At 40.3% G+C, this 13,340-nt stretch overlaps 1 protein-coding gene across 1 annotated transcript in view; it reads right to left on the bottom strand.

The window, feature by feature from the left end:
• MYO1E (myosin IE) overlaps nucleotides 1-13,340 on the bottom strand; it is a 226,980-nt gene that overhangs the window by 24,368 nt on the left and 189,272 nt on the right. Inside the window, exons 23-24 of the mRNA XM_072615613.1 lie at nucleotides 5,989-6,135; nucleotides 3,067-3,224 (exon numbers count right to left, since the gene is read on the bottom strand). Coding sequence (XP_072471714.1) covers nucleotides 3,067-3,224; nucleotides 5,989-6,135 — 305 coding nt within the window. The remainder of the gene's footprint in view (nucleotides 1-3,066; nucleotides 3,225-5,988; nucleotides 6,136-13,340) is intronic.

Raw genomic sequence — 13,340 nt, 5'->3', positions numbered from 1 at the left:
ATTCCATGATCACAGAGGTCCCTCCCAGCTTGAAATCTACATTGTAATCATAAGGAATATATAGAGCTACAATTCTACAAAGCTGGGGGTGGTGGCATCAACAGCTTGGAGGTGTATGGGAAAATGAATGGAGCCACATTCTCTAATCACACTGCTTGGCACATATTTCATTTGTACTGCCCTCATTCTTAGACAGCACTGCACTTTGCCTCTCTTTGAATTAAACTGTTGTAGTGCGAAAAAAGGGGGATGCAATTTAGTGGGTAAAATAGAGACTTCTAGTCCCAAACTAAAACTACACAATATCTACACATAAGTTTTGGGAATTCTAGTCCTCTCTTTCATCAAATTTAACTGGCTATGGCATTAGACAACAGAAGGTGAGACTGAGATGTAAACAGAAACCCTACTAGCAAACCTGAAACCTGGAATGACTGGACGTCTCTTTATGGAGATTGTCAAAAGAGACATCTAGAAGAACCTCAGAGGCTCACACCCTGTCCTCATGTAATATAGCACCTGAGAACAATGAAGTTCACACGTATGACCATGAGAAAGCATTCCTGCCCACACCTGCTCACTGATGGTGCTGTCTGGTGAGGGTCTGAGTGACTGGCAGGCATCCTTCTTTTCTCAAGCATCTGGCTATCTTTCAACAAATTTTAAAATGTATTTTGGGGGAGACTTTAATAGTAATTTTTTTTGGATATTCTGGACTTGACAAACATCGGAGAACATGCACATTCCTATATGTGTAAAGAACAGAAAACAAGGAGTGGATATGAAGTCACAAATCTCTGGTATATACCACTTGCTTTACACACAAACACACACACACTGAGACATATCTGTGTATGTATATATACATATATATGTTTGCAACATGGATAACGTAGAAATATATTTTGCATATTCATATGTATAATGTGCATTGCATTTGTATGTATAATATGTATTTTATTTTTTATTTTATAATAAATTATTTTATTATTTATAATAAAACATTTATTAAAGAAATTTAATTTATAATATGTATTGTATTTCTCGCCTTCTCAATGGGGGGGAGGGATGAAAACAAGAATAATTAATAAAATGTATATAATATGCAACACATGTATATAATATGCAACACATTATTTTCAAAATGTCTTCCATTGAAGGTCCTTCTCTCATGTTGCATTTTTTTTAAAAGCACCTTACTGCTTTAAGACAGATGACATCAACAGAAAAAATTATTTACAATGGAATAAAAGTACTCTTCTAGGAATCTGGGCTAGGCATTGTGGGAAATAGTTAACATGTGCCCTTTTAGAAATGAGCTCACATTATTTTTGTAAAGACGAGTTTTAGTCTCTGGGAACCAAGGAGAGAATAAAATACAAGACAATAAAAGATTAAACCAAACATTATTAGATTTTGATCAGGAGGATTTGACTAGGAAGAAATAACGAAGGAAGTCAGGTCGGAGGCATGTTTCAAGGGAAACCAAGGTAAGGAGGTGGGTATGAGCACTGTATCTGAGGGTGCAGGAGAGAGGAGAACAGCCTGGCAAGAGCAGAGGGTAAGCCTGGAAGAGCTTCTGGAAATGAAATGATCATATGATTACAGCAGAGAGGGTGGCAGGTTGTTGAGAGGAACACACGCCATGACTGTGTCTGGTTTAATCCCACTTGAAATGGGATCGTTCCAGTTTGAAGTTATAACAACAGCACAACTCACGGTGTCAAATTCTGACTCTTGGACAAGCAGCAAATTCTCTGAGACTCAATTTTTCCATATAGTAACATGGAAATGATAAAACATATCTCAAACAGTTTTTTGTGATCTTCAAATTAGATAGTGTATGTGGCATACTTTAAAGCAATATAGGAATATCATTAATTATTACTATTAATATTATTCCTTAGGGCTCCACGAATGGTGAATGTTACTTGTAAAAATATAAATGCATGTTAATGAGATGCTTATTTTATAGGGAGAGACTGAGTGGTGTTGAGATCTGCATCCTCATGTAAGCCAACATCCAGGAAAGCGCTAACTTCTTGAACCTAGGAAGGCTTCTCCTAAGAGTGGCAGGCTTGTGGGTGTCTGAAGTGATGGGACTGAATTGGTGTGGGGGACTGTGCAACAGGCTTGGATTTGATTCACATCATGACTGGTGAAGGTCATTGAAAGATTAGGTAAAAAGAAACTGGGCAGGAAGTCAGGGGTCAACCCATGTATGTGGCTAATTGATAGTGTGCACTATCTAGAGGCAGTTCTCATGCTGAGGCGTCACCCTTGGCAACGATAATAATGGTATTTGTATAGCGCTTTGAAGTTTGCAAAGCCCTTTAGGTATGATCTCATTCGATCTTCATGACAACATTGTAAGACTGGAATGTCAGCTATTATTACAATCCTATTTTATTGATAAGGAAACTGAGGCACAGAGTAGTTAATGTCTTCTTCAAGGTAGAATAAGTAATGTCAGATGAGAATTTTGAAGCCCTATCATTTTGACCAAGTCTAAGCTTAAGCCACAGTGCTAGACATCTCAGAACCCAGTAATGGGATCACAGACTAATACCTCAAAGGGCCAGCACCCTCAAAAGAGTGACTTGGCCAGGGTTACACAGATGGCAAGTGTCTGAGGTAGGATTTGAATCTAGATCTTCCTGATCCAGTTTTCCAATCCATAAGATGGGGATAATGATAACATCTGCACTATTCCAGATGACTGACATCAAATTCTATAGCATATGAATAATTCTTAACTCTTAAAGCAATTTATGCAAGTTAGCATCTTTATTATGCTATGTGCAATATACTTATCACATTAGTCTAAGAGAGTATATGTGGAGCTTAGAAATCTTTTTTGTGGGTAAGCATGAAACACACATATTTTGGAAAATCCACCCAGATATGTGCAACATGAAAATCCTGTGTAAGAAGCTGAATTCATTGGGACCCTCTTGCCTCTATGAGTGCATTATAGACCTCTGAGCAGGGAGATAGAAGGAAGCCACCCCAGAAAATACCTCTCCGTCTCCCTGCTCGACAAGCAGGGAGGGAAGCCACACTTACGGGAATTCTTGGGTAGCCCTGGTCCGATGCTGACCTGCAGCACTTTGTTACTGGGCTTGAGTATGGCGAGGTCCCCAAAGCCTTGGTGAAACTGCACTTGGCGGGAGCCCCCTGCACTCCACGGGCCCCAGTTCTCCTTTTTCAACTTCAGTTCAAGCCTGTGACAAGTACATTTACAAAGGTGGGATAAGTGATTGAGAAGAGAAGCAGGGTAGCACCACTGAAAGGAAGAGAGAGGGAGAGCTAACCTCAGCATCAAGAAGAACTTTAAGTCAGCAACAGACACATACTGGAAATAGGATCTTGGGCAAGTCATTTAACCTCTAAATGTCCCAGTCAACTCTCTGCCTATACCTTATGGAACGCTGGCCAGTCTCCATTGGGAAGAGAGCGTTTTCTTACTAGAAGTTCTACATACCAATGAAATGACAAGTGACACTAAAAAGATAAAGAGCCAACACTTGGAGATGGAGTCTTGTTACTGGGAAGTCCTGTCTGCTCTTACCCAGAAGCCGAGCTGAGGTAATAAAGTTGGCAAAGATAGCAGGGGTGTGGCGCGGGGTTCCTGAAGGCCTGGCCAGCATTAACTGTGTAGTGTTTGCTCAGTGCCAAAGGCTTCAGAGGTATTCTAGCCTTGGCCCTTTTGATTCTGGTTTCTGCCAGAGTGAAAAACAAACAGGGCAGAGGAAGGGGTGCCAACATGATCCTATGCTGAGATACTCAAGTGAAAGTAATTCAGCTTTCTCTGGCACTGGCTTGGTGGTACTAGCTAACTAATGGGAGGCCTTCTATGCTGCACACACATTGTGCGATGTGCGTGGACCCTTCCCTTCTGGACAGCTTCCTTCCTGTGCCCATCATCAGAAATGGTGCCTATACATTGGTTCAGAACTTCGGTCCTTCCCAGGCCTGGGGTCAGGAAGATCTGAGTTCAGGTCCAGCCTCAGATACTTAATAGCTGTGTGACCCTGGGCAAGTCATTTAACACAGATTGCTTTAAAAAAAAAAAAAGACTGTTTCTTTATCTGGGAGTATCAGGGCAAAAGTCTGGGCTCTCTATCCTATGAAAAAAATTACCGCTGCAGGGATGGAGGATACAAAGACATTGACTGAAGCAGGCTTTAGGTCGACCATGCCATGTATAAGCCAAGTGGGATGGTCACCCTTTTTTTTTTAAATCTGTTATTGATATGACAAAGAACCTGCTCTCAAGAAGTTTAGACTTTAATAGGGACAAGGTCATATACAATGATAATTAGATCACAAGGGAGCATCAGATGAATGCAGAGGAGAAGACTAGGCAAAATGTGATGAGAAGTCATGTCCATCGGTGGGGAAAGGGGTTATAGAAAACTTCCAAGGGGGGAGGCCATTGAGTTGGACCTTAAAGGATTCTCCTTCCTTCTTTCCTTCAACAGATGGAGTGGGAATGAGTTTGCCCCAGATGTGGGGGATGGAGGAGAGGCACAGAGATGGAAGAGAACAGTATGAGAGTGGGATTGGCCAGTCAATCAATCAACAAGGATTTCTTAAATACTGATTGTGCTTGGCACTGTGCTGGGGATGCAAAGATGAAAAAAAAAATGTCCTTTGCTTTCAAGACGTATTCTTTCAGGGGAAATGTCCTATGCACAGAGGAGCAAACACAAAGTAAATGGGGCAGGAGGTTGGCACTGCCAGCTGGGAGGATTTGGAAAGGTCTCCTACACTAAGTAGGTGGCACAGGAGTTACATTTTTAAGGAAGTTTAAGATTCTAAGAATAGAAGTGGGCAGGAAGGTCATTCTGGATATGGGGCATACTGTGTATAAAAGCAAAGGCTGGGGGGGTGGCACATTGGCACGTGGACTAATTTGATTAAACCATAGAGTATACAGGAGGAATAATGTACAATCAGCATGGGGAGATAGGCCATGAAAGCCCAATGTATGTACTCCAGAAGCAGTAGGAAGCTATTAAAGCTTCCCAAGTAGGAGAGGTACAGCGTTTAACCTGGCTTTAGGAATATTACTTTGTCAGCCATATATATTGGATTAGGCAAAGAGATGAGGCAGGGAGACCAGTTAGGAAGGAATAGTAATAATTCCTAAAAGATGTGATGAACTGGGGTAGAGGCCCTAATAGCTCTGTGAATAGTATTAAGAAGTTGGAAGCAAAAGATAGTATGGGAGTAGCACAGATAAGAACTGACAGATGACAGTATGTTATGACTGACATTGAGAGATGTAGCCCTTCTCAGAAATTCCAGGACCTAAAACAGCTCCAAAAGACTCATGATGGAAAATGCCATCCACATCTAGAGAAAGAGTGATGGAGTCTGAATGCAGAGTGAAGCAGACTATTTTTCTTTCTTTCTTTTGATTTAAAAAAAAAAAACAAAACCTTTCTCATGGTTCCTCTCATTCTTTCTAATTCTTCTATACAACATGACATGTGAAAATAGGCTTAATATGAATGTATACGTAGAGCCTATATCAGATTGCTTGCGGTCTTGGAGAGGGGCATAAAATTTAAAACTCAAAAGCTGTGGAACTGAATGTTGTAAATTTAAAATAAATAATTAGAAAAAAAGAAAAACTGACATTTTGGGGGGGCTGCCATGGAAAATCCCATTATTTCCCACTTGACTTTGCTTTCCATTCTCTAAAAAAAGTTTAATAAATGACTTGGCTTGGTCATTATATATAATAAATAGTCTGCCATATAAATGAAAGGCTGGGGTACCCCAAAGGTTCAGATACCATTTCATTGACTCCCAAAGGGAGCAGTGGAGAGGAATGATATGAGAATGGAGATTATGCTGAGATTGAGGGAATCAGGGAAGTTGTCCTGCTTTCCCTGCCTCCACTGAGGGATGGTATGGGGAAGGAACCATCCCTTAGTTACATTTGGAAAGCTTTGCTTCCCAACCCCCACTACTTACGTATTACTGAATTTCAGAGGTAGTTGCTTCTGGGTTTTCTCCTCATAACGTTTTGCTAAGAGGCTTAGGAATTCTGTCTTGAAGACTGATTCAAGCAAACTGTCATATTCTTGTTCATGGAGGATAAATATGTCATCTTGTAGTGTGCTGCAAAGAAAGGAGACAATATCAGGGGAGGGATTTGCACTTCTGGCCTTGCCCCCCCACCCCATTATAGAACCTTGGATCTCAAGGCAGACGGGACTTCACTACTGACATATTGTGCAATCCTCTCATTTTACAGATGAGGAAACTGAGGCCTGGGGAGTTGGAGTGACTTGCCCAAAATTATACAGGTGGTAAGCAGTGAGGTCTTTGACTCCAATTTAAACAATCAACAAGCATTTATTAAGCATCTAGATTACTAAGTGCTAGGCACTGAAACTACAATGACAAAAGTCAAACAGTTCCTGACCTCATGAAGTTTACACTTGATCAGGGGAGTTAATACCTACAGCACATAAAGACCTGCAAAATGAGTCTTCATCCACTCTCAGGTTCCACTGAGATTTGGCATCATATATGAGCAATTTTTATGCTGCCCATGCACAAAACAAAATCCTGCTTTCATGATTCATGATAATGCCAAACAATCCCTCCCTCTTTATGACACTTCAAAACTTTGCCTTTTAAAACACATAGGCAGTATTGCGTCATGGAGGGAGCCCTGGACAAGTGACCCGAATTCTAGCCCTGATGCTGTCCCTGAATACCCATGTGACTTAGGGAAATCACCACAGCTCCCAAGGGTTTCAGTTTCCCCAAATGTAAAGCAAGGAACACATAATCTCTAAGGTCCTTTCCAGCACAAGAATTCTACAATGCAATCTTCATTTCATGTTCTGTGGCCTTAGAATCAATAAAGCCAGAAACAATAGCTTAAGCTAAACAGCATTCCTGAAAGAGCCTTGTTAAAATGTTTTCTTTGATGTATGACTGTACAACCAACAAGGAAAATTCTGATTGTCCTGGACTTATGACATAGCACTTCACTAACACAAGCATACATAGACATATAATCATGAAAGTAACAACACTGTTAGAGTCATACTTAGTGAAAGGAAAATAATTACCCCCAATATCACAAAATGCCACAATAAAACATAATTTTTGATTACAGTTATGACATTCAACACTGACAGGGAAAGAAATCAGACAACTGTTCACAGATCACAGCATTTAGAATTTGAAAGAGATTTTAAAGTAGACTTGTCAAGCACACGGCAGCATCCCACAACCAGATTGCGAAATTGGTTGGGAAATAGGTCATGTTAACATACAGTTTTCTATGTTCATATGAGACCTCCAGGGATCCGTATGTATGGTTTAGTGACCTCTGTTTCTATCTGAGTTTGACACCACTGATTTAGAGGATACCTAACTCAACCCTTCATTTTTACAGATGAGTAAACTGAGGCCTAGAAAAAGGAAATGACAACCACAATCCAAATCCAGGACTTCTCACTCTAAATCCAAAGCTCTTTCCCTTACAACAAGCTGCTACATTCCAGATTGGGCACCAGTTAAGGTTCAAGCCATATTTACGTGCCCTATAAAGCAAGGGGTGAGGCACGTAGATTTTTGGAGATGAAAGAGTAGAATTGTCCATGGGTAGTCACAGCTAACAATTAATGATGCAGTGCTTTGTAAAGCCCTATACATAATTTCTAATTTTATCTTCACAACAACCCTGACGTTGTTATCTCCATTTACCAGATGAGGAATCTGAGGCTTGAACGTTGAAGTGATTTGTGCAGTGTCACACAGCATCACAAATCATTGTCTGGGGTAGGATTCAAACTTAGGTTTCAGTGACTCCCCATCTACTATTATAGTCTCTACACCACCATCAGGAGAACTAGAAGAGACATCGAGGTAGAGCAGAAGTGAGGGAGGTCACAAGCCAATGTCACCTCGAGAGAAATGGAAGCAGCTTAATTTGACAAGGGCTTGGGGAAACTGTGGGAAAATGCTGTAACTGACTCATTTTTTAGCAGAGAAAGTTTAAAACTGCATTAGATGAAATCTCTGTCTCTCTCTTAAAGGCAGTGAGATTTCCCAGAGGCTCCATGTTACATGTGTTTTCAATTATCTCCTAGTGCCACTTAACAAATGATCGGGACCAGTGGATGAGCCTCCTCTGGGAAGAATATTTTGTCAGGAGAGAACAAAATTGTTTTTTTCCTGTTATTAAAAATAAATTAAGTGCAATGTGGCATTCATGAATTGTCGAGGGTGAAAATGTGAAGTCTCAGCGCCGGAAATAACAGAGCTGGTTGCCACAGCAACAACTGGCAGGCTCCTTTGTACCAAGGTAGCCCTCTTTCCTCTGTGATCTTTTGTTTAAGGCAGTGACCTAGGCATCCTTGTTCTCCTGCCACTGAATGTCTGCTGGGATCTCTTGAGGAAAGGTAGGTCATGGGGGCTGAGTTGACTTCACCATAGAAACACAAACTTTGCTTTGGATCTAACTTCTGAAACCTGGGATGCTCTCTCTGCTTAGGAGGAACTTGACCATATTTGAAAGCTAACCTCTATGGTACATTTTTGCAGGCCAGGGGACAACAGAGAGGAGAGCTGCAGGAGCCAAGGCCCCTGGGGCTGCCTGTCAATCAGACTGTGCAAAGATGTATCAGGTGTCTTTTCCTGTTGGCTGCCCCCTTTCCTCTGTCTCATCTGGAAGCAAGGAATGGCTTGCCACAGAGCTGACCATGAATGATGCTTTTCTCTACCAGTTGTGGGGTCCCTTTTATTCCTGAGTCCAACTCAGTGCCTTCTTGGAATTAGAGGGAAAGACTGATCCATGCAGGACTTTATCTCCCTCTCCCCTCACACTATTTCCAAATCCTTATGGATACATGAATCCAATTTCTGGTACTTTCTCCCTATTAGAGGCAAATAATAGCCTCTCTTGGTCTTAGTTTTCTGGAAAATCTGTAAAATAGGGATGATATGCCAATCTACTTTACAGAAAGCATGGCATAGTGTTGGTAAAAGGTCAAGAAAGGTTAAGGGCCAGGAAGACCTGGGCTCAAATTCTACCTCTGATTCCTACTAAGCTGTATAATTCTGAGCAAGTCACTTAACTTTCATTTGCTTCAGACTTATCTACAAAGTCTGAAGCAAATCTGCAGGCTGAAATCCACATTAGTGGATCAAGTTCCAATTCTGGGAACTTCTTATTTGTGAAACTCCTTTGCAGAATAATGACAATCAGATGAGCACACATACACAGATATGTGTGTTTATGCGAATCTACAAACACACATATAAAAAAAGCACATATTTTTGGCCATCATGATGACCTTGTAAAGTAGGTACGCAAATATGAAATTCCCAGCATGAGAACGCCACCACTATTGTGGACTGCGTTATGTCTGTGCTTTATACCACTGATTGGTCTCCTGTGACAAGCTCACCCTGACACCAAGGAATGTTCCTTTGCAGCTCTGGTCTGTGGATTGTCCCTCCCATTGAACTGGTTGAACTGGTCTAGGAAATGTCTGTTGTCAACCTATTACAACACACTCTAATTAAGCCCCTTTCCTCCACCCCAAGGAAATGATTGTTTTTCAGTTATTGATTATTTGAGTGTCCAAGTTATCTTGGATGAATGAGGTATTCATTTTCCTGCTTTGTCCTCCCAATACAATCTGAGGACTATGTTCTTCCTGTGTCTGTGTTTGCTCCCAAACCCAACTATCCCCCCCAACCTCCTGCCCGCCCTGCTCTGTGGATTAAAAAATAGTCTGAAGCTTTTACCCAGGATTATATAGCTAGTATAGATCAGAGGCAGAACTTGAACTCAGGTCTTCTTAGCCTTTGATTCACTATGCCATAGTACAGATAAAAGATAATACATTAATATTCTCTCTCTCTCAAGCTTTCTACAATATTTAAAGGTTGACAGAACAGTTTTCTCACAGTACCCAAGTGAGACAGTGAAAATACAAAGAGGTAGGTATGGTGTAGTGAAAATTGTACTAGACCCAGGAAAGACCTGAGTTCAAATGCTACAGCCAACATTTACTAGCTGTATGATCATTGGCCAGTAATTTAATCTCTTTGTTCTAAAATGCTGAATCAAAACTTACCTCTTCTGGGAAACAAAAGACCAAAATGTAAGAGTTGGGAGGAGGGGGAACCTTAGAGGCCACCCAGTTCAACCTGTAACTGAGCAGGAAATCCACTCTAAAACCTCCTGGACAAGTATTCTTATTAGCTGTCATTAAGTACTCGAGGGACTGAACCTCATTTTCCTCATCCGTAAAATAGGGATAGTAATTTCTCTACTCTTTACTTCCTTGGATTGTTTTGAGGATGTGTAAGAGATTTGGCAAATGTTAAAAGGCTAATTAGGGCAGCTAGGTGGTGGAGTAGATAAGCGTGCCCAGCCTGCCATTAGGAAGACTCATCTGAGTTCAAATCTGACCTCAACACTTACTAGTTGTGTGACCCTGGGGTAAGTTACTTAACTAGGCCTCAGCTTCCTCATCTGTAAAATGAGCTGGAGAAGGAAACGGCAAACCACCCTGGTATCTTTGCCAAGAAAACCCCAAATGGGGTTACGAAGAGTCAAGAGTTGACTGAAAAATTACCGAACAACAACAAAATGGTAATTTTAAGTGTTAGCTCTTATTATTTACAGATGAGAAAACTAAAGGGAGAGAAACCAAATGACTTGCCCAAGGCCACCTAGCTAAGAAGTGTCAGAATCAGGGTTTTGATTCCAAGGCCAGTCTTCTAGCTAAAGACTATAGAGATATCCACTCTCCTCTTGCTCAAAACATCGAAGACTTCACAAAAAAAGAACCATTGAGCGAGTTACTGCCTTTCTGTTTATGAGCAGATGTAAAGCCTGCAATTGCTCTCAGAATTATATTACAGCTCGGCAGGTGAGAACAACAGATTCATTCAATTCAATAGTCAAGGAACATTATTAAAGATCTGCTATGGACAGACCCTGTACTAAGTGCTAGGGATACACATACAAAAAGAAAGACAATCCCTCCCCCCAAGAAGCTCATAATCTAATGTGGGGAAAACAATACACAAAAGCTAGTTGAAAAGTAGGGAGTGAGTAGGATTGAGCATCTACCAACTGGATACAAGTCCCTGCCTCGAAGAAGCTTCCATTATATCACAGAAATGATAAACCTTGAAATGACATTAGAGAAATCCCATCTCAGTGGAAACTGAGGCCCAGGGAAGGGATATGACTTGCCGAAAGTCACTTTTTAAAGAGCAAGTAATATCATAACTATTGCACAAACAGTTAAAAGCCTCTCATCTCATCTGGAGACAAACTCAATGAAATTATCCCATTAATTTCTGTCCATCTGGATATTTAGGAAAAGAATATTTCAAGAAAACATATGCTTTTTGGTTTGGTTCACTCCTTAGTGATGAGAGCAAATTGACATGTTGATGTTTTTTCTTGTTAAGGGACACCTTTTGGGATAGTCTATGGAAATAAGTGTTTCTAAGCTTGTTTCTTAGACATTCTGAGACATATATAAACTAGGGCCATGGTCATGCTCAAACATACCAATCCTACCAGTCAATTGGTCATCAGGGATAGGTTTATCTTGATCACCCTAGAATGTACCTTTCTTCAAAATAAATGGCTTCTCAAATGGAGTTTGAATCAGACTCTCTCCTCTGACCATGATAATTTCTCCTTCTTTACCCAACTAAATCCTACATGTCTTTCAAGGTTCAATAAGGTACCTCTCAGCAGTACTAACAATGGGAATGAAAAGATGTGAGAAGGTACCTTTGAATCATTGCTGGATGAACCAAATGCAAGTAACTTTGAGTAGTTTAATCTGTTTATAAGGAGAAGAAAGGTAACAGGGTTATAGGATCCTATGAAAGGAATCTTAGAAATGGTTTCAGCTAACCTTCTTAATATTACAGATGAGAAAACTGAGGCCAAGAGGCCAAGTTTTTCCAACATAGCAAAAGACAGCGTTGGAATATGAATCAAGGATCTCTAACCCACCTTCCAGAACTCTTTCCACTACAACATGCTTTTGGAACTTCTGTATATAACAAACTAGCTGAAGACCTCATTCCCAAGACCTAGGAGGGTAACTTGGCAATGCTATCCCACTTCACACCAAAGTCTCCCCTCTTTTGCCTTTACTCAGCTCAGACTCATGAGCTGCAAAGCAAAACTTGAAAGTTTGTTTTTTCTAAAAAATCAGACTTATCCTTGGAACTCACCACTGTCTTATTCGTATGCTCCAGTTGCGATTTCTTACAGATGTTTGACTCTATATACAGTGTTGAAAGATACCCTCTACTATTCCCTGGATCTACTGGGCATTCAGTTTTATTTCATCTTTGAGGCTCATGGCTAATAGGACTTGAAAACATTATTTTATATCTTAGCTTCTTTCTTCTTCTCAAGAACATTAGTTATTAAACAAAAGTCCCCCCAAAATCATTTATTTTACTAAACTGTAAAAATAATTTTTTTAGTATGACCTAATTTTATGTCTTTATCAGATTTAGACACTTTTATTTCCTTCTTGACCTAAAAGGCAAATAGGGGGCTGGAACACAGTTTGAGGACATGTGGGGGCTAAGGAGCAAGAGTAGGAGGAGGTCCATACACGTGAGACATAATTTGGCAAACGAGTTCAATGAATCATCAAAGACCTGAGGATAGTTGTAACTCCTAGCATGGCTGACATTTGCTACCTTATTTCCATATCTGCTATTAGGAGGTTCTGGTGCTAGTATCTAGAACATATGGGGTCTCATTAAAATGCCTCAAATTGCTTTGCTCCAGGTCCCCAAGGACTTAGTGTCTCTGCTTCTCAGTTCTGCCATCTAAAAAAGAGTTAATAGCTACTCTACGAACTTTATTTCTAGAAAATCTTTGAGAATGATCTATACATAAATTGAATATATCCTTGATGAAAATATGAAACGGGTGCAGGAAGACTTTTGCAGTTTTCAATATCTTCACAGTTATAAATGACTTTTCCTTTCTCCTTTACTCACCATTCAGATCTCCAACATATGCCCTCCTCACACTAACATGAGGTATGTTCATTTTAACAATAGGAAGTGTCCACTTTTAATATGACCCAAGTATTCTACAATGACCTCCTTAACCAGTTATGTTTTAAATACAACCTACAGATTGGTCGCTAAGTGATGAATTACTTGGCTATGCAACCTATGAAACAAAGAATAATAAAGTGAAACAAATAATAATAAAGTACAAAGGCCTTGGTAGCGCAGTTACCAGGGTAACTGATATCACAAGTTAACACAACAAGGTAACAAGGTAACAGGTA

The sequence above is a fragment of the Notamacropus eugenii genome, chromosome 1 (genome assembly GCF_028372415.1).
Source record: "Notamacropus eugenii isolate mMacEug1 chromosome 1, mMacEug1.pri_v2, whole genome shotgun sequence".
Taxonomy (NCBI): domain Eukaryota; kingdom Metazoa; phylum Chordata; class Mammalia; order Diprotodontia; family Macropodidae; genus Notamacropus; species Notamacropus eugenii.
This window is presented reverse-complemented; position numbering and strand designations above follow the sequence as displayed.